Source organism: Lolium rigidum, chromosome 4, assembly GCF_022539505.1.
Source record: "Lolium rigidum isolate FL_2022 chromosome 4, APGP_CSIRO_Lrig_0.1, whole genome shotgun sequence".
NCBI classification, from domain to species: Eukaryota; Viridiplantae; Streptophyta; class Magnoliopsida; order Poales; family Poaceae; genus Lolium; species Lolium rigidum.
The window spans coordinates 54,567,620-54,593,464 of NC_061511.1; the positions used below are offsets into that span (position 1 = coordinate 54,567,620).

Below are 25,845 nucleotides of genomic sequence, written 5' to 3' on the forward strand. Positions count from 1 at the left end.
TTTTGGCGCTCACTTGTCTTCCTTTGATACGTGGAAAAGGCTCTTGGGTCGTTCAAGACCTGCCTCCAAATTTGGGAGAGTTTCGGTAGGATTTTGCCATCTAAAACCCGCTAGAATTAGGACTGTTTTGCTTATTCCGAATTTTCCTAACGGGGAAACTCCTTGAACCTCAAGGCAACGTGGGTACACCTGTTATGGAACCCCCCCCCCCCCAAACTTTCTTAGACAGTCCGGGTTGTCCCGGGCATTTCTAGAACATTCCTAATATTGCGGACCCTTCTGGTCCTTCCAAAACCTTCCATATGTGCCCAAAACTATTCCAGACACTCTCGAGAACATTCCGGGAACTTCCGAGATCATACATGACCTCTTGGTGCCATTCCATTATTACCCGAGACACTCTCGAAACCCTTATCTCTTATCTTCATATAGAACTCATGTTTCTAAAATGTCGCTAAGGGTTCGGATACATGTGGACATGCCTGGAAAACATTCTGAGACAACGATTGATGTCGAGCGCTTGATAACTAGATCAATCCCCACACATAACACGAACATCATTGCCGTGTGAAAATTTAGTATTACTTTCAATACATGTCGCATTGCTTCTCGATACTTTACACAAACCGAGATGAGACTCTAGGTTATCCTCGTTACCCGACATGTACTCCTTTGCTCATCCCACACCATCGATGTTCCTATGACATAACAACTTAGTCACGTGTCCGGCCAAACAATGACGAACATCATGATGGATGAATGGGCGCCCAGAGTGTATCTCTTCATCGTTGGGGTAGAAATTTCCATGATCACATAAAATGACACTACAACATATTATCCGTTATGCATGAAGACCAACTTGTCTTTTATGGATTAGGATTTGCATGGGAATCCTCCCTCGGATACCCCTACGCATGTCTCTCTTATGTGTCTAGCGTAGAGGGAGAAACAAACAGAAGGGTGTGAAGGGAGAGCCAAGAAAGGTAAAGTTGTGGCTAGGACGGCACAGACAGTGCCCCTTAGTCCGCTAACTGGATAACGGGACTAAGACCCAGAGCCCCCGCGGGCTCCAGGATGCGGTGGACTGAGCTACGCGATGAGGTGGCCCAGGGTATATCCTGGTCCCAGGCAAAGGCTCTGGTCACTAGGGAGAAGATAGAGTAGGACAGAGAGCACCCTAGTCCTTTTTGGTATTCCCGAGGACCATGGCCTAGCAGAGAGGGGGAGGGATAACGGGAAGAGAGCAAGAAGATATGAGGAGGACTCCAGAACTAAAAGTGAGAGTTAGGATAGCTGATGTGTGTAATTGACACGTCCGTTGGGAACCCCAAGAGGAAGGTGTGATGCGCACAGCGGCAAGTTTCCCTCAGTAAAAACCAAGGTTTAATCGAACCAGTAGGAGTCAAGAAGCACGTTGAAGGTTGATGGCGGCGGGATGTAGTGCGGCGCAACACCGTAGATTCCGGCGCCAACGTGGAACCTGCACAACACAACCAAAGTACTTTGCCCCAACGAAACAGTGAGGTTGTCAATCTCACCGGCTTGCTGTAACAAAGGATTAACCGTATTGTGTGGAAGATGATTGTTTGCGAGAAAACGAGTAAAGAACAATTGCGATGAGATTGTATGCGATGTAAAGAATAGGACCGGGGTCCACAGTTCACTAGAGGTGTCTCTCCCATAAGATAAAAGCATGTTGGGTGAACAAATTACAGTCGGGCAATTGAAAAATAGAGAGGGCATAACAATGCACATACATGACATGATAAATATAGTGAGATTTAATTGGGCATTACGACAAAGTACATAGACCGCTATCCAGCATGCATCTATGCCTAAAAAGTCCACCTTCAGGTTATCATCCGAACCCCTTCCGGTATTAAGTTGCAAAACAACGAGACAATTGCATTAAGTATGGTGCGTAATGTAATCAATAACTACATCCTTAGACATAGCATCAATGTTTTATCCCTAGTGGCAACAGCACATCCACAACCTTAGAACTTTCTCGTCACTCGTCCCGCATTCAATGGAGGCATGAACCCACTATCGAGCATAAATACTCCCTCTTGGAGTTAAGAGCAAAAACTTGGCCGAGCCTCTACTAATAACGGAGAGCATGCAAGATCATAAACAACACATAGGTAATAACTTGATAATTAACATGACATAGTATTCTCTATCCATCGGATCCCGACAAACACAACATATAGTATTACGGATAGATGATCTTGATCATGTTAGGCAGCTCACAAGATCCAACAATGAAGCACAATGAGGAGAAGACAACCATCTAGCTACCTGCTATGGACCCATAGTCCAAGGGTGAACTACTCACTCATCACTCCGGAGGCGACCATGGCGGTGAAGAGTCCTCCGGGAGATGAATCCCCTCTCCGGCAGGGTGCCGGAGGAGATCTCCGAGAATCCCCCGAGATGGGATTGGCGGCGGCGGCGTCTCGGTAAGGTTTTCCGTATCGTGGCTCTCGGTGCATCGGGGGTTTCGCGACGGAGGCTTTAAGTAGGCGGAAGGGCAACGCGGGGGCCACACGAGGGCCCCACACGCCGAGCTGGCGCGGCCAAGACCTAGGCCGCGCCGCCCTAGTGTGGCGGCACCTCGTGGCCCCACTTCGACTCCCCTTCGGTCTTCTGGAAGCTTCGTGGCAAAATAGGACCCTGGGCGTTGATTTCGTCCAATTCCGAGAATATTTCTTTACTAGGATTTCTTAAACCAAAAACAGCAGAAAACAAGAATCGGCTCTTCGGCATCTTGTTAATAGGTTAGTTCCAGAAAATGCACGAATATGACATAAAGTGTGCATAAAACATGTAGATATCATCAATAATGTGGCATGGAACATAAGAAATTATCGATACGTCGGAGACATATCAATAGCAGAGAGAGGTTCCCAGAGAAGATTTTCCTTCCCGGGAATCCCGACAAGATCTTTTCCTTCATTTTAATCCCCTATTCTTCCACAACCAAATCAATACCACTCAGACATGCATGATGTAGGGCTGCTAGCCTTCGGGCGGCCTGAACATGGGTAAAATCCTTGTATGCTTTCTTGTGTTTTTGCAGCACGATCCATATCCTATTACTTGCCGCCCCTCTCTGAATCTCTAGACGTGGGTATGTTGTATCCTTGATGTTTGAGTTCCGACCTCGGCATGGTACATGGGAACATCTCAATTTCTATGTAAATGTAGTTTAGGTTTAGTATTGTTGCCTCTGTTAGTACTGTCAATCAATAATCACAACTTACGCTAACTGTAGTTCTAACATCGTGCAGACATTAGTGCCACACTCGTGCTGAATCTTCAACAAACATCCAAATGCAATAGACGTCCTATAGTTAGCAGCACAAATACAAAATTACTAATGTATTTGAATCAATAAACAAAATCGCAAACGATATTTGAATTGCTAGACTTAAAGTACTAGTAATAGCGCACTGACCGGGCTCAAGAAATGCAAAGCCTCAAGCATAAAACAAAACCTCATAAACTGCAGAACTTTAGGACGGCACAAGCAAAAAAGTACATGGAAAAGGTTTTTTGCTAGAGGGATGCAATTTCTCAGCGCAAACAAGAGCGATGGACATATATGTGCCATCCTACACACCTTGTCGTCCGACATGAACGCCATGTTAGGTTGGAGGAAAGCTCGACGCTCTTTAGTGCCATGGTAGATGGAATGGAGGCATTTATAGTTGCGTCACCATTTTATGCCACGTCAAAAGCTGGGCCAAAACTAGAGAATGGTCAAGCACGCCCCATTGAGTTTCATCAACATCTAGCTGACAAGTGCGGCCCACTTCTGCTGAGTTGTGCATTGGCTTTATATGGGCCATCTGTGCAAAACCGGCACGCTTAGCTATCTGCACTTGTTCTAGAGTACACAAACATACCCTAGCCCTCACTCCTGAGCCCGTTTCCTATATAATACATGGAACCCTCACTGCCCACTGCCCAACCCACTCTCCGTACGCCATCGCACTCACTGTTAGTCACAAACCCTAGATGGGATTATCATTTAAAAGGAGAATTAGTTATCAGCAACTCCCATCTTTGTTACTAACTTCCATCCCTACGACAGCATCGTGGCAAGGACATGAAGCACAAGTTGAAAATTTGAAGACTGTCATGTCGAGTACTATCTCTTAATCGTAACCTACGAGTCACAATCTTCCACCTATGTTCCTGACTCTAATGGTATGGTCTTATCTATTCAATAGACCGTATTGCATATTATTCTTTCAACTCCACCTTTGTTCCCAATTCTAATAGATATGTTGTCCCTTTCAGATCCAAGCGTGCGTTGATAATGGCGGGCATCTAGACGTTGTGCGGGTGTTAGGCGCACGTAGGATGACAAATATCTAGACGGCTTTGTCATTATTTGGCACGTGGAGGGTGGATGTCGTGTTGCTGCCACCGTCATAGTACCGTGCACGTTAGATGGTGGCCATGTCGCTGCTGCCGTCGTAGTGCAGTGCGTGAAGGATGACACAGAATAGAGAGGTGCTCAGGAATAGGATTTAGAGATGTTTCTCCATTTATATAAATGAAGAAACCTCTGAGGATAAGTGGAGAAACCTCTGAGAATAAGTGGATAAATCTAGGTTTCTTCATTTATCCTTAGAGAAACCTCTAAGGATAAGTGGAGAAACCTCATAGGATAAGTGGTGAAATCTAGTAAAGTAGCACCTAATGTGCTTTATTTCCTAATGGAAACAAAATTACTATCTTGAATGAAAAATATCACTTGATTATGGATTATTGATGATGATTAACTTAGATGCCATAAAAATGTACCGACGATGGCATATTTATGCGATGCACTTATGTACTCCCTCCATCTCAGTTTACTAGTCTTTCCCGTATATCTAGGTCACCAATTTGACCTATATAATATAAATTATATAATGTAAAAATTATATCATTAGAAAATAGAACATCTAAACTTTCTAATGATATAGTTTTTATAACATATAACTAATGCTAACTTGATCAAATTTGCGATCTAGGGGTACGCGCACGCCTAATAAACTGTGAGAGAGGGAGTAGTAAGTTTTGCACCGTCTATTAATGTACCGAGGCATTTCAATTGTGGTGTCGCGATGCGAGAGTATGCGTCAGATCCTAATTGTTGCTCGAAGCAATGTTGTTTCTGTGGAATCCCGCTGCACTTATCCATGACAACTTTTATTTTATCGGGTCAGCACGAGTGCACTTAGCGGTGTGCCATGTCATTTAAAACTGCCAAGGCCCGCATGCGATGCTGTAGTGTTTGTTGCTTGCGCCCTCTACCCTTGTGTTGCCCACACACAAGATCTCCAACCGCCCAACCGGGTCGGATCCATCTCCGCACCTAGATCCGCTTCACATCTACCGTGGAAGTCCTCCCAATGGCGACCGGGGTGTGGAAAGACACATTCAGAGTTTTCTCCCTTTTGTTTATGTCTATGTGTGTATGAATTGCACATGTGTAATTCACGTGCAACTAGGACAAAGGATATGCAATTGCACATGCATGTGCAATTACACATCCATGTGTAATTCTCGTATGCACAAATCACAATGCAAATCTAACTATCATCGAGTTGATCGGGCTCTAACTTAGTTGGCTAACCCGGAGTTAGCAATCCGGTATAATTAATAATAATTTCATGGACTATGGAACTCCTTTGATGTGAGAAACGGATCCAGATTTCCCACACAAAAATTAGCAGTGTGCCATGGTATTTAAAACCACCGGGGCCTGCTTGCGATGTTGTAGTGTTTGTTGCTTGTGTCGCCTGCCCTTGCGTTGCCCACACACAAAATCGCCAACCGCCCAACCGGGTCGGATCCGTCTCTGCACCCAGATCCATTTCACATCGACCGTGGTAGTCGTGCCAATGGCGACGGGGCATGGAAAGACACATTCAAAGTTTTCTCCCTTTTGTTTAAGTCTATGTGTGTATGAAATGAATTTGAAAAGGCGACAACCAAATTATAATTAATAATAATCCCCTGGAATATGGAACTCCTGTGATGTGATACGTACATATATTGGTGGTTACTATCACAGAAGATCAAGCAATACGAAGCAAAGACTGCCCAATTGGTGAGCCCTTTCCTATATCTTGTGAGATGCAGTGGATTGGACAACACATGACATGTATGACTTAAAATTATTAGTAGCAGCCAGCGCGCTTGCTGCACGTAAGGCCCGGCCGCAAAGAGCATCACCCATACACACAACACACCGGTTAAAACTCAGAGATCGAGATAGTATAGCTAGAGAGAAAGAGAAGGGGGGACAAAGTTGGGACGGCAGTGGGAGGGAACCGAAGGTCGAGAAAGCCGGCGACCTCGTTGGGCACGTACCATTTGCATACAAGCGGCCAATATATGCACCGAGACAAAAAAAAAACAAGAAAACCATTTCTATGCAACAGTAGAAGAAGACCTGCTTGGTAATTCAAAGAAAACAGTGTGGAGACAGACAGACCAGTTCGAGTAACAAAAGGTGACCAAAGCATGGCAGTGGTAGCAGCTACAGTAGCTACCCACATATGTAGGTGCGTGTGTGGTTCACTTATATGGCCATGCATGTACGTACGAAGCGAAGGCGCGCAGTCAGTGAGGCAGGCAGGTAGACAGGCACCGGCATCGCATGCATGTATCGACCTATCGTGAATGGATGGATCGATGCAGGTGTGTTGTAGCGGTAGGATCTTCTGGCGATGTGACCACTCTCCTCATCATCTCTTAAATCATCTCTCTCTCATTCCTCCCTCGCTGCATTTTCCTCTCCCTCACGCTACCTTCTGCCTCCGCGGCCCTCTCACTAACAGTAGACAGAGAAGCAGGGTGATGCATGTCTCTAGAGAGAGAGAAGATACTGGCTTGTGTGTGTGTCTGCCATGGATGCAGCTAGGCAGCTGCAGGAAGCTAGTCCAGGTAGAGGAGGGCCGGATCGTCCTGGCCATGTCATGCACGCCGAGCGAGTGAGCTACATCATCAGTTCAATGCCCCCTTGTACGTACGTGTCCCAACAGTGCGCATGGCTGCAACTCTCTGCCTCGGCCTGCGAAGAAGAGAAGAAGAAGAAGCTGGACCACGTACTTCTGAATTCTGATGACCTCTGCGTCTGCATCTGCACGCGAGGAGGAGATCTCGATACTTTGTCTGTCTCTCCGCCCATAAACATTCCGAGTGTTGTCGTCTCGCCGTCCACACAGTAAAACCGCGTTTACAATTTGGCTTCTCCTCTGCCACCACCATTGACTTGCTGTGCAGCTGCTGGATGTGTGTGGTGTGGGCAAACAGTAGTGAAGCTGTAGCAACGTATTTAACAATTGGTTTCTTCTGTTCACATACGCGTTCCCGGCTGGCCTCTTGATTAATCAATTATGATGTATTAATAAACAATGAAAATATTCATCTCGATCGAAATTAGGGGGGCTAGCATCTGGAAAAGTGAAAATAATGGACTGATGAACAAAAAAGAAATTGCAGATTCAGACTTTCAGAGTCTATTTAGTGCGGAACTGTCGATGATTAGTTAGACTACCCACAATGGGAGTATCATAGGTAGTATCATGCATTCCATGCATGCAAAATGCTGATGTGGCAGTGCTATTAAAGAGGAGAGAGAGGATACTAGTATCATAGGTAGATACAGTATCATAGCACATACTACTAGAAAAATTAATGTCAAGCAAATCTTGTACATCTATTTGCATTGAGATTCTACAAAACAATTAATATATAAAGACTATGATACTAGTATATGATACCATGCATTGTGGAGATAGTAACATGTACTAGTATCATATGCATGATACTTCTATATGATACTATGCATTGTGACTAGTCTTAGCCTTGCGAGTGTTGCCGGAAACCGAAACATCCATGGAGAAGGCAAAATTAATTGTGACTACAAACTTCACACAATATCGATCCTTCCAACAAACTTTGGATCAAACCAAAACTATGCTCTAACCTCCTGGAGAAAATCATCTGACAGGGTCGACTGTATCTTTGCTATTTTGCTCTCACTTCTCTCTTTCTAATAACCAAATAACATGCCATGAGAAAATCCTTGCATTCTTTTCTCGGGCCGACGTCCAAAGGCTGATAATTCCTCGCTTCAAAGTAAAGCATCAAAGATTTGTCTAGATTCACACGTATCCATGACACTTGTTTTGGAACAGATGAAGCACTTGAGGATTCACACAATTTATTTTTTATGAGGTTACATGTTTTTGACTTAGCGAGATTTATGTACTATACCCTGTATTTCTTGGAAGGATTAATGAAGTTCTACAGTCCCTTGCATAATTGCACTATCTGCAATCATATCATTCCATCAGAATAGTTAAAGGTGCAATAATGTGCCATCAATTTACAGGAAAACATCCCTCATTTAATTTATGGGCTATATGTCAGAGCTTCTAGTATATGTAAATCATATGGTGCCGTAGTGGTAACCTTGAGATATTTATTATTGGACATACAGAGAACAAATTATCACTAAAGCCTGAGCTTCATATATGTCTTGGCTTCAATATGTAGAGTAGAGAGAAACATTTTTTTGAGTGGGTGTCCACATGTTCATTGTGGATAACAAAAGGCTACTTTTTAGCAAAAAAAAACTTATACGGCCCATCCCATTGGGCTTCACATTGTGCGTTGGGTTATATAACCCCCGCTTGTGCGAGAGGGGCCCTTAGTTGCACTATGCACAAGAGAAAATTACTGGCAGCCCATTATGGCCCAATACTCCATTTGATTTACATGGTATGTGATTTTCTCTCTCTAAAGAACTGAGTCAACACTCTCGAAAAAGTCCTCATGTGGAGCGAGCGTTACGATCCGGAAACTCTGGGCAGGGAGGTGCATGTGTGTTTTGATTTTGCTATTTAAAATATTTTTTCGACCACGACTCTAAATTATGGACTCTTTCTATGACTATAGCTCGACATTAGCTTCCACGTCAATAGGTTTGAGTGACTTCTCAGACGCGCAAATCTACATCTTACTAGGTGTATGATACAATTGTTTGTATTTAATTTTTTCCGATAAAGGATGCTTTATGTTACTTAAAAATTTAAGCATTGGACTCGGCCTCTGCATAAGCAAGATGCACAAAGCCACACAAGTTCAAAAATGTCCAAACAACGAAAAGTAACAAAAGACGCATTACAAGTATTCATCATCGAATCTGTTTAGGCTGCTATAGTAATGGCGGACAGATCCATATATTACGCCACCATCCATGTTGGGTAAAAATGTCCCTCTCTGTATCTTTAATCATGTAGACACCTCCGTAAACAGGTCGCGATACTTTACATGCTATAGGGTGTGTGTTTCTTGTGGCAATGTATGTGTACTTCCCATGGTTCATGTGCATGTATTTTTGTGGTTATATGTGTGTACTTCCCATGTTACCCATTCCAATGTTAATGTGTACATAACGCACTCGTCAAGCTCTTTTGTGGAGTCGTTTTCTTGGTGCAATGGGACAGGGTCGCAAAGAGATTTCAGAAGCACGCTGAACAATGCAGAGCTGCAATGGAATCGATAGTTGTGGTATCTCCCTCGGTAAGTCCTAACCTTGTTTTTCAGATGTTGGCCGGGGAAGCAGGTGTCGACGGTGAGGGAGCTCCCAAAGGCAGCCATGCTGGAGCCATAGATGTTTGTCATGGAAGAGTTCAAGGCTGGTGAATGGATCAAGGTGGAAAGGAAGAAGCGATCCAACATTCATGGTCTCTAGTTGATGCCGGTGAATCTTCCTCGTCGCCGCCGAGGATCCCCAGTCTCTTCGGAATGCCATGCACAAGGTAATTTCAAATAAAGGTACATATAATAATGAAATAAAGGTCGTATGCATATTTTTGATGCAGGTACAAGAGTTGTTCCCCATTTAAAAAAATAACTACAGAAAACAGTAACAACAAAGCAAAACATGAAGAAAAGTAGATGACAAACAAGGAAAACTAGAGGAAGAATGTAAACAACCACACAAATATAGTCCGCCCTGCTCAAAAATTTAGGAGCGATGCTCCATATGACAGTATTATTTATATTGTTAAAAAAATATTTTCCGCACAACTATGTATAGTTGATCATGCGCCTGTAGAACTTCATGAAGAAATGTGTTAATTCACAGATCACACAGAAAAAGGTGCATCTTTAGGGATCTAACTCATTAATATAAATCTACATATTTGATCTTTTAGATCACAAATTAATGAAAATGTTACTAACAAAACTTTGCAGGTATGTAGAACCAGTCTTAAGATTGTATCTCAGATCATTTCTTAAACTTGAAAACAGACTAGGATAAAAATCACCGCAGTCCTGATTCCAGGCACTCAGTGCTGACTTCTTTACATGTGTGAAGGCACTAGTATAAAAAAAGACCTTCCGTCCGGAGCTTTAGTTTTGGCCGACTATGTGAGCATTAGTCCCATTTTCAATGGCTAGGACGGCCCACGGGCACGGCAAGCTTTAGTCCCGGGTCAAATGAAAGATTTCGTCTCGGTTGGAGATACCAACCGGAACAAAAGGGGTTGCGGCAGGCTACGGCCGATGCGAGCCCATTTCATCCCGATTGGAGATACCAACCGGGACTAAGGTCTATCTTTAGTTTCGGTTGGAGACACCAACCATGACTAAAGACTTTTCGGGTTTATTTTTTTTGGCTCCACCACCACATCCCCATATAGCTTTGTAAAATACAAAAGGGAATGATAGAAAGTTCAAAATTGAAAATCCTTTCAGATGAAGGTAGTTTAGGCGATCTAGTTATTATGAAAAATAATAAACATGAATTTCAACTCATTTTGCAAAAAATAGTATTTTCTGTAAAATGGCTATAACTTTTGCATACAAACTCGTAAAAAAATTAATATACGAAAGTATATATCTACGCGAAAAGTTACATCCGAATTCAACCACCTACGGTCGTTTAGCAAATTTTTTCATTTCAAACTTCCAAAGGGAAATATGAAAAAAATAGATTTCATGTTTTGCCAAAAAAGGATTATTTGGAATTCAAAAAAATAAGATTCAAATTTTATTTATTCAAGATTATTATTACTTCATTATTTTTGTTTATTCAAATAATTATTTAGAATTCAAACAATAAAGAAGTGTGACATCGTGACCAAGAGGTTAATAGGATTGATATGATACTAATATCAATAAGGTGTGCTGATGTACTTGGAAGCTTGTTCGGAAGAAACTCAAAAGTTAAGCGTGGTTGGGCTGTAGTAGTTTGAAGATGGGTGACCGATCGGAAAGTTTGACCATGAGTAAGTAATTTGACTAGATATTAAGATTAGTTAGATATCACTAAATTGGTCAAATAACTCAAATATTGCGATGGTGTAGGAGGCCATCGGAGGAGGAGGAGGAGGATGACGACGAGGAGGCCACCGGTGAGGAGAAAGGAGGAAGCGGAAGAGAAAGAAGAGGAGGAGGGAAAGAGGATAAGTGAGGTCGTTTCCCATATATACGATAGGTTACCACCATCGCACCACCATGGCCGTTCGCCGGCGGTATTTTTTTTTCCTTTTTTGAGATTTTTTCACCAAACTCTAAAACCTTAGAAAACTCGGTTTCCTTTCTAAATTTTGGGAATCTAAAAAATCGCCAAATGCCTAGAGGGATTGAAATCGGATGTAAAATTTTGCGTGGATACATTTTGATACAATCAAGTTTTTCATCGGAGGTCGTATGCAACCAGAAATCCCGTTTTATCGAAATATGACACAATTTTGCATAATATATAGAAATTCATGTTTTAAAATTTTCATGGAAACTACAACACATAACTTGTGGTCATCTCGAAGGATTTTATTTTTTGAATTTTTTAACCTTTTCTTTTATTTTTTGCAAAACTGAAAAGTACCACACTTACCACCGGCGCACCTGTATGGTAGTGCGCCGGAGGTAGTCAAACCACTATGCAGGTGCGCCGGCGGTAAGTGTGATGCACGTCCATGCACTATCCCGAACCAGGCCTTCGGCGCGCCAAAACAGATGTGCGCCGATAGTATGATGTTATTACGGGCGCGCCGAAAAGGTCGTGCGCCAACGGCAAATACCACCGGAACCGACGTGCAGTTTTTTTTTGTTACGTCGATGGTAACTCTGGGCCTATAGCCTATTTCCTAGTAGTACGTGCAAGGACATGGAAATCTAGCGAATTAGACCAATATTCTCCAGACGAGTTTGAAGATACATGGTCCCCGAGCCTACAGAACCGGTCTCTGGAGGCGAGGTAGACCGACTAAATTGGTTAACAATGTTGATCACAAATATAGGGTAACAAGTGAAATGTGTTTATTCTGTTATTTGGTATTATTACGGTTCAATGGAATCTGGAGGTACTTCAACACCCATGAATTGGCTGAATTACAATTTGAATAAGTCTGCACATATTTTTCCGATAAAGGCCATTTTATTACTCATAAGATAGCATCACCCGGATACAATTCATAGGATATTACACCCGACACCTGCATAACAAGGATGCACATAGCCGCACTAATCTAAAAAAAGAAGTAAAAAAAAAGAAGGAGGAATACAAGAATCATGTATAGCTGGTAGAACGCCTAGGAGGGTAAGTCTGCAGATGTAATAAGGTAACTGGGAAACTCATTTTCTAATGCAAAAAAATAAGAAAAACTGTTTTATTGCATATATATATGTTGTCTTGTGCTGATAAAGATGTTGAGGTTCATATATTATTTTATTAGAAATAGCGTTTCATGTACTTGTCCATCAGGGTGTACTGAACCTCTGGGTAGAGTAGAGAAGCTTCTTCATCGTCCGCAATTTCAAAGTTTGTCAAGCAGCCCTCGTAGAAAATGTGGTAGACATGTCCGACTACTATCTGATAAGTATGGTCCGCACCTGCATGATGCAAGTAGAAAAGTATGTATTCAATTACGAGTATCAGCATATTTATGAGCTTTGTAGAATTTTTTTGTTTCCAAACAGTAGAAATAATTGATGGATGTGTAAAACATAATGAAAATATATTTTGTCTTACAAAAGAGGAGAGGTAGACCATTTTATTCACGCGTCTCGGCTTTTATTTATTTTTAGATTTCAACGACATCTTCTTGTGTATGGTTTTGAAGATTTGTTGTCAACAATTTTATCGTACAATTTCATCTAGCCATCTACGTGATGTAAATATTATACCTCTATATAAGCTATCAGTACAGAAGTTTGACTGCATGATTTTGAGAACATTGCCATTGGAGAGCAAACTTAGGAAGTAAGACCATTCATGTAAATGAAACCAAGCTTATCACTCTTCAGCCTGACACATTTTTATGAGAGGTTTAATATAATACTGTGGTACATGCCTTAAGACAACTTTTTACAAGGATTTATTGTTATTAAAACATTGTAGGGGCATTTGAAAGATTTGGGAGCGGTGTTTTGGAATGTGGAACATGGGTGTATGCTCCCTATATTTCAAAATACATCTTACATATATTTTAATTTTTTTAAAAAAATAAAACTAAAAGTTCACACGTACATCTTCACGTGCTACGTGCTCACAAAATCGTTTCATAAAAAATGACTTATCATGTCACGTGTGTAAAAAAGACAAAATTCAGTGCTAAATTTAATATTTTTCACAAGATAAACTTTCTCTTTTTTATATAGACCACACAAAATAATGGTTTTTCGTGAAACTTGACGAACGCACGTATATTATGGAGATGTACATGTCAAATTTTTTGTCCAAATTTTTCGACATTTCAAAATATAATTTTTTGGTAGAGTGTGCATACGCACCCGGGAGCCAAATTGAATTTTCGCATTTGAAAATGTGTTTCACAAATCTACTTTATTTGTTAAGAACATGACTTAAAGGAGCAATACAGCTTTTCCAAGAAACTCTCTGTAGCCCTTTGACCATTTTAGTGCGACTAAAAGTAACATCTTTAATAATTTGGCTTCAGCCAAATAGATTATTATCCTCTTACCTTCCATTGAGGCCAAGAATTCATCAGACGGAATAGGAATCTTCTCAAGAACTTTTCCTGATAGCTTTTCCCATTTAGCAATCAGCTCATTCTGACTAAATATGTTTTCCGGTGGTCTTACGTAAATTGTCTTGTTCAATGACCGAGGATCATCAATAGACTTGATTACGTATGTTCCAACATCATCTTCGTCCACGAAAATCACTGCACATTACAATACAACCAAATAAAATGAGATGTGATTATTGTATTTCTTCTAGAGCATGTAGCTAGTACATGTAATCAAATATGGGGAATGTTCTAAAAATCATGTTGTAAATTTGCAATAGTTTGAAAATTTGACGTTGTGTTGCTGTGGTTTAAAAAAAGATGGTTATGCGGAACAGAATCTTGAACTAAATGTTGGTCTGCAAGATAAATTTGCAACGAGAAAAACACAGTACAAGTAGTAATACTTGTATACCTTTGGCATTGCCATCCCCATATACGTGAACTTTCTCTTTGGGTGGGAGAAGAGTACCAATTTGAGATAGGTTAGCAGCAAAGTAAGCCGCAAAGCAGTTAGCAGAGACATAGGTGTGAGGAATATTTGCTTCTTCTATTGCCTTTCTTATCACCATTTTGTCATCAAACGTGGCCCGCCCGGGCGCAAGAGCGTGCCCCATCCTTGCTGGGTCCATTCCGAATTCAGATGGTAGGAACCGCTGCATGAAAAATTAAATCAGTTTATTAATGTCATTTTCGCCAACTTTAGAAAAAAACATACTAGAAGAATTTGAGAATCATCTGGTAGTTAGTTTGTTTAGCACCAGAGGTTCTTTTTAAAATTAGAATGAATAGACTTCCCTGTTGAATTTTACGGCAGATGTCGTATCTAATCTGAAACCAGACGTGTAACAGAATCGTGTGTGTCCACCTCTCTTAGATACTTCCTAGTTCCAAATTACTACCTCTGTCCCATGGAACATAAGTTCTAGATAAATTTTGGTAAGCTTCAAAAGAGGACCTTCAGCCTTTAATTCACAATATAATTAAGAGAATTGCAGGCTGGAGAGGCCGTCTTTTGAACCATGCTAGCAGGCTGGTTTTAGTCAAGTGATGTTTAGCAAGTATACCAATTTATCTTTTATCCTTTTTGAAATTTTCTAAATGGGTTGTTAAAGACATAAACTCCCAGTTGGCACATTGCTTATGGGATAACTATGAAGGTCATCACAAATACCATCTTGCTAATTGGGATTTAGTGAGCATGAAACAGGACTTTGGAGGTCTAGGGATTCCAAATATTAGAGACTTGAATATTTCTCTGTTGGCTTCTTGGATTAAACGTTTCAATTTGGATGATCATAAAATTTGGAAAGAAATTGTGCAATTTAAGTATAGAACTCAACACCCCAACATTTTCACATGTAGCAATGTGAGTGCTTCCCCCTTTTGGAAAGGGGTGTTGTGGGCTTTTAATGCTGCAAAATTTGGATATCAATGGCTGGTTGGAAATGGCAGAATGTTAAATTCTGGGAGGACCAGTGGTTCAGAGGTACTAGCCTCGCTATTCACTTCGGGGAATTATATATTATTTGCAACGAACAAACCATAACTATTTGTGAAGTGTGGAACAAGAGTGAACTGAAGCTTTCCTTTAGGAGGTGTTTCAATGCTAGATTAATGATGCAATGGGATGAGTTGAAAGCTATTGTGCATCAGCTAGAGTTGAACGAGGAACCCGATCAAATGGTTTGGAAGCTGAATGCTTCTAGAACCTATTCGTCCCATTCCCTGTATGATGTGATAAACTTTAGAGGTGTTAAGCCTGTTTTTATTCCTGCAGTGTGGAAACTAAACATACCCCCTAGGTACAGATATTTCTATGGTTATTTTCAAACAATAAAATCTTAACGAGGGATAATTTAGCTAAAAGACAGTCAATCCAAGACATGAGATGTTTATTTTGCTCTGAGCTGGAGAGTGTGGAGCATCTATGCTTTGGGTGTGATATTGCTAAATATGCGTGGGATTTTATTTCTACTATTATGAAGAAACAGGTTGGACACGATTATGAATCAGTAGCTAGATTGTGGGTTAGTAATGAAGCTAATGGGGCTGTTAATACTCTAACATCTGCTGTCATTTGGAACATGTGGAAAATGAGGAATGAAATCCTTTTTGGTCGACTAATCTGGTCTGGTATGCAGAGTATCTGGCGGAGGATTGCTCGTCTACTCAGGAAATAGATGCCGTTGTGCAAGGAGGGATGGCAGGAGAAGATAGAAGATTGGTGCGTGGAGCTGGAGAAGAAAGCGCTGGAACTTCCACAAATCGGATGGCGATGAAAAGGAGGAGGATTGGCACGAAGGTGATCGGTCCAGGAATCCCAAAGGCGTGCGATGATGTCAAGCTGAGAGCCTGATCCAAAAAGAAAGCAAAAACTTCCCAGCGGAGAAAAAAAAAGAAGAACATGTTCCAGGAAGCTTTGCGAGTGCATTTCTTTCTTAGACCTAATCTAAAGTGATGTTTTTAGTTCTGGTTTTGCTGCTTTCAGTGAACGTTTTGCCTCCAGGATAGGCTGTAAGGGTCTTAAACTGACGTATGTAAAACTTGGTTTCATTTCTGTCAAATGGAACAGGGCAGAGACGCCTTTCATTAAAAAAAAACATAAGTTCTAGATACACTTAAAGTTAGACAAACTTAAAACAAGTTGGATTGGAGTATTTGAATTCCTATCTTTGCCATGAGTCAAGTTTATGTGTATTTATTAAGTTTCTAGAAACACGTGCAAATATCTACAACATTGAATACACATCATTTATAAATTCAGTCAAACTAGTTCTACAAAAGTCTACTTAGACCACAATTAGTACCTCAGATAATTCAGAACATGGGAATATATGAACTAGCTAGTCCAAAATCGTAAAATACTCCCGTTCTGATTCTGAACGAATCTGACATATCCATATATAGTCATCTGAATCAAGATCTGCTTGAGTAAACAAAGAGACCGACTAACCTGGACATTCCCAGCTTCTTTGATAGCCTCCACGAGCTTGAGCTGCTGCAGCAGGTGTGGACCGCCCATGGCGGACACGACGACGTCGGCCCGCTTCACGGCGGCGACGAGGCTCCGGTGGTCGTCCATCGACGCCTCAACGAGGACCGCTCCCTGCGCCTTGAACGACAGCAGGAGCTGGAGCTTGTCGATGTCCATGCCAACCTTCTCCAGCCGCGTCAGGACGAAGGTCCGGTGGCCCTGAGCCAAGCTCGCCCTCACCATCCTTCTGCCGATGTACCCCATGCCGCCAACCACTAGGACTTTGCTCTTCTCCATGTCTGAAACAATGGGTGCCCTTGCTGCAGACCCGCGCGCGTGTGGGCTATATGCTATATGGGCACGGAAGCTCGCTGTCGATGTGTGGGGGGCTATATGGTGGACTCCTGGTTGTATTCAGCGACAGGTGTTGAGGAGTACCTTCGAGAAAAACGAGATCATTTTTCTTCCAAAGACGGAGATATGGACTTGACAGGAGACTGAGAAAGGCGAACATATCGTTTTCGTGATGATCTTGTGCACTGAGCCACCAACCCGTACAAGGATGTCACTCTCGTCCGTGCCTGCAGAAACTGTTGCGAATAGAGTGGTTGGATCCAGATGCTTGGGTTATGTATGGGTACAGAAGTTGGATATTGATGGGTCTTAGTGCACTCCTCGTTGTATCCAGCGATAAGAGCATCTCCACCGGCGCCCCGATAGCGGCCCCGATTGCTTTTTGGGGGCCGGGGGCGAAAATGAGCTCGCACCGGCGCGTTCCATACGGCGCCGGCCAATTTTGGAGCCCCCAATAGAATCGCCGGCAACTCCGTGCCGGCCACTTCGCCGAGGGCGCGAATCGGGCGCGCCGGCATCTCGCGGGGCTGAAAATTTTGGGCGTGGGAGCCGCCTGTCAGCCACACAACCCAAAAGTCGACGCCAGCGGGGAGTGGCGAGGCCGACGCGTCAGCGGCTCATTCGATTTTAACCTAACCGTCACCTACCTCGCGACGGGAGTTAATTGGGGCGCAGCGGCGGTGCAGTTTCCGCAGACGCGCAGCGAACCGTCCCGTCGCGCGCGCCTTGCTCTTCGTGCCGCCGTTAATGAGCGCCACCGCTCCCCCGCTCCCCCGCCTCCCTCCGGCCTATAAAAAGGGCCGCCTCTCATCGTCCCTCTCACACACAAACCCTAGCGCCTCTCTCCCCAACCCTAGCCGCCACCATCTGAAAAGACGACGCCATGTCTGGTCGAGGCCGAGGTCGCGGCCGTGGTCGTGGTCGTGGCCGTGGCCGCGGTAGAGGTGCACGCACGCCGTCGCCTGCCACACCAGAGTCTTCATCGTCGGAGATGGACGAGGAGGGGCCCGTGCTGTTCGAGTTCGTCCTCGTCCTCAAGGGCGACCCACGCGGCATCCAGAGGCTGCCGGACACCTTCGCCGACTTCGTCACCGGCGACGACCGCCCGGGCACGCTGCATCTCCGGGAGCATTCGTGCGGCTACTACCGGTGGATCGTCGACGTGATCTACGACGCGCGCGGCAAGATGTACCTCCACATCGGCTGGGAGAAGTTCGCGCGCCACCACAGCCTCCAAGTCGGCTTCGTGCTCGTGTTCTCCTACTTCAGCGACAGGGACATGAGCGCCAAGGTGTTCGATGACACGCGTTGCCACCGGAACTACCACGTCGACAGCGTCGAGGAGGACGACTGACGAGTGTTTTTTCTTCGCAGCGAATATCGGCTCGCATGTTTTCGGATGTTCTCCATCGAAAGAACCAACAGGGGCACCCACGCCAGCTGAATTTTCCAGTTTGGGTGACTGGGTGTGCCCTCGAGTGTTCTTTCTTGGCAGCGAACACACGAAACCTGCGATGACCGGCCTAGTTAGGTTTAGTTTTTTGCAACGTTTTATATTTGTGTCAACCATGGTTCAAACTATGTATTAGTTTGTGGAAAACCATGTTCCAAATTGTGTCTTTGTGTAAACCATGTTCCCAATTATGTATTAGTTTGTGGAATAAAATATTTCTTATTCAATTTTATATGCATTTATTTACGAATTTAATTCAAAACATCTATGGGGCCGTTGTTCTGGGGGCGCCGGTGTGGGAACAGCTCCCCCAAATAGAGGATGCAGTGCCGACGCCCCCCAAACGGAGGTGTCGGTGCCCCTGCCGGCGCCTATTTGGGAGCTACCGGTGGAGATGCTCTAAGATATCCGAATGTATATGCGTGTAAGTGGGCCTCTCCATGGATGTCCACTAGCTGATAACTTCCGTCCGCCCGACTAGGTGGGGTGCCGCTTGTGGACGTTAAGTTTTTTTTTAACAAACCAATATATTAAGCTAGCAAGCCGCCTCATTAAAAACCTTCCAGTCCCCTTCGATACCCTGGTAAGGAAAAGAGTGCGTCTGAAACTTGCTGCCCCAATCATATAACAGTTACATTGTTAAGGAGTTTATCTAAAATAAAATCAGGGGGTTCATCGACCCAATTACAAGTGAACTTATTGGAGAAGGAATTCTTAGCTAATTCATGAGCGACTTGGTTTGCTTCCCTCGGCGTATGGTGGAACGACACAATACCAATTGAAGCAACTCTGTCCACACAGTCTGCAAAGATTGCCGCCGCCTCACTCCACCAGGTCTCAGCCCCGGAGCAAGCTTCAACTACCTCCATAGAATCTGATTCTGCTACAACCATGTTATATCCCATGTGCATCGCCAGAGACAGCCCCTCCTTCATCGCATAAGCTTCCGCCAACAACGGTGATGCCACATTAGGAAGATAGGATACCGAAGCTGCTATAAACTCACCATTGCAATTGAGTAACACCGCTCCAATAGCACCAGCCTTGACATCGTCATGGTATGCTGCATCAACATAAAGTTTGATATTTCTTGCTTCCGTCCTCCTCCATTTGATCGGCATTAAGTTTGATTTTTTTCCCATAGACCAGGCCTGCATTAGCAGCAATAGCTAGGATAGAGAACTTACATTTATTCAAGGGTGGCACAGTTTCTGAATGTGCGCATCTCCCTCTCATCCACCATAGGTACCAACATGTCGTTGCGACCACCTCTTTTAAATTTACCATTTGGAATCCCTGCAGCTTATTATCATCTAAATGTAAAATATGTTCCAGCACAGCCGATCCAGATATATCCACACGCAGAGCTTCTTCAATAACATTCAGTAAACCCATCGAATTCCAATGCTCATTAGCAACCGGGCAAAGGAAAAGAAGATGTGCACCTTAAGTTACTTCAAGATAAAGCGGCGTCCATCTGCCCGCTTGTACCCGCCAGGAAAACTAACTAGTGATTCGCATACTGGTTCAACACTTTTGGGTATAATAAAGACAGAATATTAGTACTGTGGAGTATGAGAATGAGTTAGCATGGTGCGTACGTGGAATCGAAACTGTTCTGCGGTCACGTACGCGCGCTTCCGCTTCCGCCGCCTCCTTTTTTTTGTTCTGCCGCTGGAGCTTGGACCACACGTAGAAGCAGGTAGCTAGCGCGCGCGGATGCAGTCACGTCACGTACACGCGGCGAAATCCAAACTGCCCACCCGCCGGTTTCTACGTTTCTCGCGCGCGGGTGCTACCAAATCCAATTAATAGGTGACGTCACGTACACGCGGCCACCCGCCGGTTTCCTCGTGCTCGCTGGAATCACGCGGGTTTTCCCATCGCGGTGTTTTCTTCTCTTCCCATCGCGCGACGGCGGGATTTTTAACCAGGGCGGAGGAGGAGGAAAGGAAATGCACGGGAGGCTGCTGGAACGAATCCAATTAATACGGCGGGATTTTCTTAATTTCCTTTCTTTTCGCGATCGACTCGAAACCTATATTAGCTCATCCACTTTCTACGTGCAATCTTTTCTGCCTGCCTGGAGCGCCTCCAAAATTAAACTTCCATCTGCCACGCCACCTCTAAACTTGGAAATTCTCCTCTTTTTCTTTTTCTTTTTCCCATCGGAGACTTGTACACACATCATCTACAACGGAATCCATCCATCCATTCTTCCATTTCCAGTCCAAGGAGTCTTTATATTTGGCATCATCCACAATACCTACATTTATCGGGTGCTCCGTGCTCAGCTCGGCCGTGCACGTGTATCTAGACGTGCTTGCACAACTAAATATTTTGGAGCACCACACCAGTGCTTGATCTAATTATTAATCAGATAACTAAAGCTTAATTCAGCAGCTTCTAAATCGCAAGGCTCATCCAATCATTCAAAATATTGCAGCTACCATGCGAACTCACACCGCTTGCTATTACAGTACAACAAACTCTGCTCTGCCATCCCATCCGGAGCATGAATGAATATTATTATTACACACACAATTCATCGGGCTACTACCACCTCTGGATGATGAATATGACAGCACCAACACAATTACCCAACCGGTCCTAGGCCAGCACGGCAGCGGCTCCGCCTGAGCTAGCCGGCAACACAGTTCTACAATGTCGTCGTTTGGTGCGTCTGCCTTGCCCGCGCTTCACCGTTGGCTTGCCTCGCTGCACCTGCACAAACAAACCGCGGCAAGTTAACTGGTTTCTTCTTCTTTAAGAAACCAAAAGCACTCGCTAACTAACAAACTCTTCAACTTTAATCATCAATGGTGTTGAAAAACTTGACATGGCCTTTGCCTCTATTTGGACATCCAGAGACCACAATTCATATAGCAGAAACAGTTAAAGTGCATATACCAGCACACCTACCTCTAGATGCATTCAAACACGCAGTCCAGCTTGACTAGCATGTTAAATGCTGAGAATATCAACTAGTACCTGCAATGGCACGATTCCAGTACTACCAGAAATCACCCAAAAATTTCATCAACTTCACCGAATTGTAGCAACAACTCTTCTTATCTGATTGATTGGTGGTAGAAAAACAACAAAATAAAACCCACAGCTTCAATAAAACTCCTTCGACTTGAATACAAACCGCAACTACAACAGTGATATTACTAAACGTTATAAATTATGTTGACACAAAACTGGATACTCCAGCCCAGCAATGGGCATGTGGAGAGGCTACATGGTCAACTACATGCACAAGAGTAAGAAATCACAGAGAGGACCAGAATCATACCTAAACACATGGGGTCACACCAAGGCGACCGCTCTCATTGTTTAGCCCCCCTAGTTATCCTCGAGCAAGAACAAAGCATGGTCAGGTAAAAAAAACACTTATATTTATAGAAGGATCCAAATAACAGCCACTAATAAACGCACATGTACCCAACTTAAGCATCCAACAATCGACAATTAAGAACCTATTGTTCCCAACTTAGGCATAACTGGAATCACGCTACACCATTTGCATGCAACAAAATAATAAGGGGATGAGATACTGTAAGCAAAAGTTCAATTATGACCGAACCATTTGAGATTTAGGGAACCATTTGAGATTTACGGGACCATTTGAACTATTGTCCAACCAATATAGAACCAATTCAATCGTTAAATCCAGAAGAACAAGTGGAAGCTCCGTACACTAAAACAATCGCAATCAGTAGACTAGTCCATTCACAACCACCTGAGCGCCTCCACGATGCACTATTTGATGTCGCAGATGGTGTTCGCCACCACACCTCCTCCTCCCGGTTCCACTGCGACGCCGGTTCTCGCCCTTCAGATCCTCCTCCGACATGCTTTCAACCTGAAAAATATGCATGATTTTCAGCAGTGCCTATGCATATCAAACATCAAGCAAACAATTGAACACATACTATTTCCTACACATCTACTGCCAAATTGCCAACGCACAACAATTTTTCCTTGACTGAACCAAGTTGCCATCTATACATGCAAGCACATTCGATTAAACTCAAAAAATGAAACAATTGTTAGCAACAACAGATTGCAGGAGGGTAAGAGGGAGCTCACCGGCAGTAGCTTGTTGGGGAGGTGGTCGTTAGAGCCATGTCGGAGTCATGGCAGCCCACGGAGTTGTACAATGTCATCAATTTTCTGCGGCTGACAGCCCACTCTTCCCTGTTGGCTGGCTGTATCTGTTGTCCTTGCACAGCTCAAATGCATCTTCCTGTACGACTGCCTGCATAAAGCAAGATACTTCAAATGTTCAAATTAAGAACCGAAATTTAACATATCATATAACATGGCATGAACATGAATAGCTTCCGATATTTGACAACTGAGAACTTAAGGTTCTCCACTTTGCACATAAAGGTATGACGCTCTTTCTAATCAAAGCAGATGGATACAACGATGATGAGTACAAAGTATCAGCCAAGTATACCTTGACAGGATAAGCATCTGCGAGTGAACTCGAATGGATCTCGGTGTTTTGAAGCTGTCCAACAAAATCAATAACATGCAGCAGCTCGACCTATCTGAAAAGGCAGAAAAAAAGGAAGTTAAGTACATGTTGAGGGAAGTATTGAAGTATGAAATCTTAATAGCGCAACACCAACAGCCATTTCTGTCAAAAGAAAGTTCAGAGTAAAATCAAGATGCCTCCTACCATAAATAAGCAGGAATGTGCATCACCAGAGTTTAATCATAAGCAGGAAGTTGGGTCCCAGAAAAACAATGACTCAGCAATGTGCATCACCAGAGTAAATTGTGTTTATCCCATTTTAAAATAAAAGAAGAAAAAGAGTATAGTACTGAATGTTATGGCCAGAGCAACGACACTTGCAGAAACATAAAAATTTATCAAGTTTCAATGCTTAATCATGAAAATGGAGAGATGCTCACCTCTACAAATTTCTGCACTATATGTAAGAAACAATTGCACTAATTTGCATTTCAACAAATACAATAAGTGGCCACACAGAATCATTAAGCTGAATAGGAAAGCAGGTCAAACACCCTATTTTTATATGCAATGAATGGGCAAAGCAAAGGTATGGCGACAAGTGAATGAAGCTCTATATCTTACAAAATATATCGACATGTTGCACCATACAACAACGATTTGCACAATACCTCTACACCAATCGAAATAATCACTTCCGAACACCTAGGCGGCCAAAGAGAAAATTTTGACCTTTGTTGCTGATGTCGATGATCTCCGGAACAGCGTCCAGGTAGCCGCAGTGGGCCTTCGGGCGAGCTCCTGCACGCCGTGGACGCCTGATCTCCAGCCAGCCACCCTCCTTCAGTTCCTTGCAATGACATCATCAGCCACGGGCAGACTCCCAGCAACCTGCAAATTAAAATGAGGCTATATATCAGGACCATAATAAAATAGAGCTCATAATTCTCATGGCAAGGCACTGGAAATTGACATCATCAACACTGCTAATGCAGCTACTTTTTAATTTTTCGTGCATCATGATTTAATTACCGAACAGTAATGTAGCTACTTTTTCTTTTTGCATGCATCATGGTTTAATTACCGAACACTACACAGGCCTAATGCTGCTAAATACAGAGGACTCTACTAGAGCCCCTAAGCTGACATACAGAAGAACAAAATTCGACCTTTGATTCTCCACGCAGACGGAGGAAACAGGAGCAGCTGCTGCCGGAATGGCGGGCCTGGGGGAGACCACCGAACAGCGCGGTTCCCCTCCTCCGAGGAGACGCCCTCCTTGCAGCGCGTGGAGGACGACGGCCTTCCGCAGCTCGCGACTTGGCGGCCGGCGCGTCCTGGTGACCGGAGACACCTCGCCGGCGTGGAACACTGCAGCACTGCATCGGCCAAGCTGCGACGGAGTCCGGCCAGCTCGAGGAAGTGGGGTCGTAGGGGAGGAGGCTCGGGGATGGCGCAGGGGTGGCGGCGGAGGGGCGCAGCCGGCGACGGCGAGGGAGGAGCGGCGGCGGAGAGGAGAATGGGGATTAGGGTTCTGGCCAGGACTAAACTAAAACTGCAGCCTTGATTACCCAAACAATTTGGCCCAATTTGATAATGGACTCCGACCCACGATAACTGGAGTATTTTATTTTATTTTACTGCAGCCTTGATTACCCAAACAATTCGGCCCAATTTGATAATGGACCCACGATAACTGGAGTATTTTATTTTACCTCTTCCCGCCCATTTCCGTAAGCCTCCGGTCGTTTGTGCTAACTATATGAAGCTAAACTAGTACTCCCTCAGATTCTTTTTAATTGACTCGAATTTAGTACTAAAGTTGTACTAAATCCGAGTCAATTAAAAGAGAACGGAGGAGTACTAGCCACACATGGTACTACAAAATTTTGGGCTAACTATGTTGAGTTCGGACGTATAATTATCTTGGATTTTCTAGACTTCAGGTAAAACTCAAATCTAGTATAAATCTGGTTAGAATTATTTTAAATTTGAAAAAAAATGATAGGATAACTCTGAAAAAATTCATGAGGTTTCCTTGATTTTGGAGGGTCATGGAATTTTTCTAGAAACAAATCTCAAAACCATAGTTCTTGGTATCTGTACGCCCACCATTAGAAACTGATAGAGCCATCCGCCCACGTTCGAGATCACCTAGCATTCCATGTGTCCTCACACACCATTATTTTATGCTAGGGGTCTGAGATCACCTATCATTTAATGTGTCGGGGTGGTCGTGGTTAGGGTAGGTGGGGCCGCTGAGGTGGAATAAAAGTGTCGGTAGCAAAAAGATAGTTAGATGGGCCAGGCCGGATGGCAATGGCGCGGTGACAACAATTATTATAAATGGTACAAGCATGACTATGGCGACGAACAAAGGCTGAGGATGTCTAGGTTTTCTATAGGCTTGTAGAATAATAGCGAACTTGACCGTGAGGGAACTAGCACGCTTAACTTCTGAGTTCCTTCCGTCCCGCTTTCATGTACTTTGCGCACACCTTATTGATATTACTAT

At 43.6% G+C, this 25,845-nt stretch overlaps 1 protein-coding gene and 1 long non-coding RNA gene across 5 annotated transcripts; both read right to left on the reverse strand.

The window, feature by feature from the left end:
* Positions 1-12,707: 12,707 nt before the first annotated feature.
* On the reverse strand, positions 12,708-17,331 carry LOC124649053 (isoflavone reductase homolog). Its single transcript, XM_047188735.1, has 4 exons — positions 17,014-17,331; positions 14,473-14,713; positions 14,010-14,213; positions 12,708-12,918 (listed from the first exon to the last, which is right to left on the reverse strand). The coding sequence occupies exons 1-4, from the start codon at positions 17,329-17,331 to the stop codon at positions 12,758-12,760; spliced, it is 924 nt and encodes a 307-aa protein (XP_047044691.1). The 3' UTR covers positions 12,708-12,757.
* Positions 17,332-21,239: 3,908 nt separating this feature from the next.
* LOC124649055 lies at positions 21,240-24,650 on the reverse strand. Of its 4 annotated transcripts, XR_006986521.1 has the most exons (8): positions 24,500-24,650; positions 24,063-24,221; positions 23,310-23,403; positions 22,937-23,105; positions 22,584-22,709; positions 22,140-22,189; positions 21,764-21,854; positions 21,240-21,565 (listed from the first exon to the last, which is right to left on the reverse strand). It is a non-coding gene; the product is annotated as an uncharacterized LOC124649055 (long non-coding RNA). The 4 variants fall into 4 exon arrangements; XR_006986519.1 differs by having other exon boundaries at positions 21,242-21,565; positions 21,764-21,832; positions 22,140-22,709; positions 24,500-24,649; XR_006986518.1 differs by having other exon boundaries at positions 21,242-21,565; positions 22,140-22,709; positions 24,500-24,649.
* Between the last annotated feature and the right edge of the window lie 1,195 nt (positions 24,651-25,845).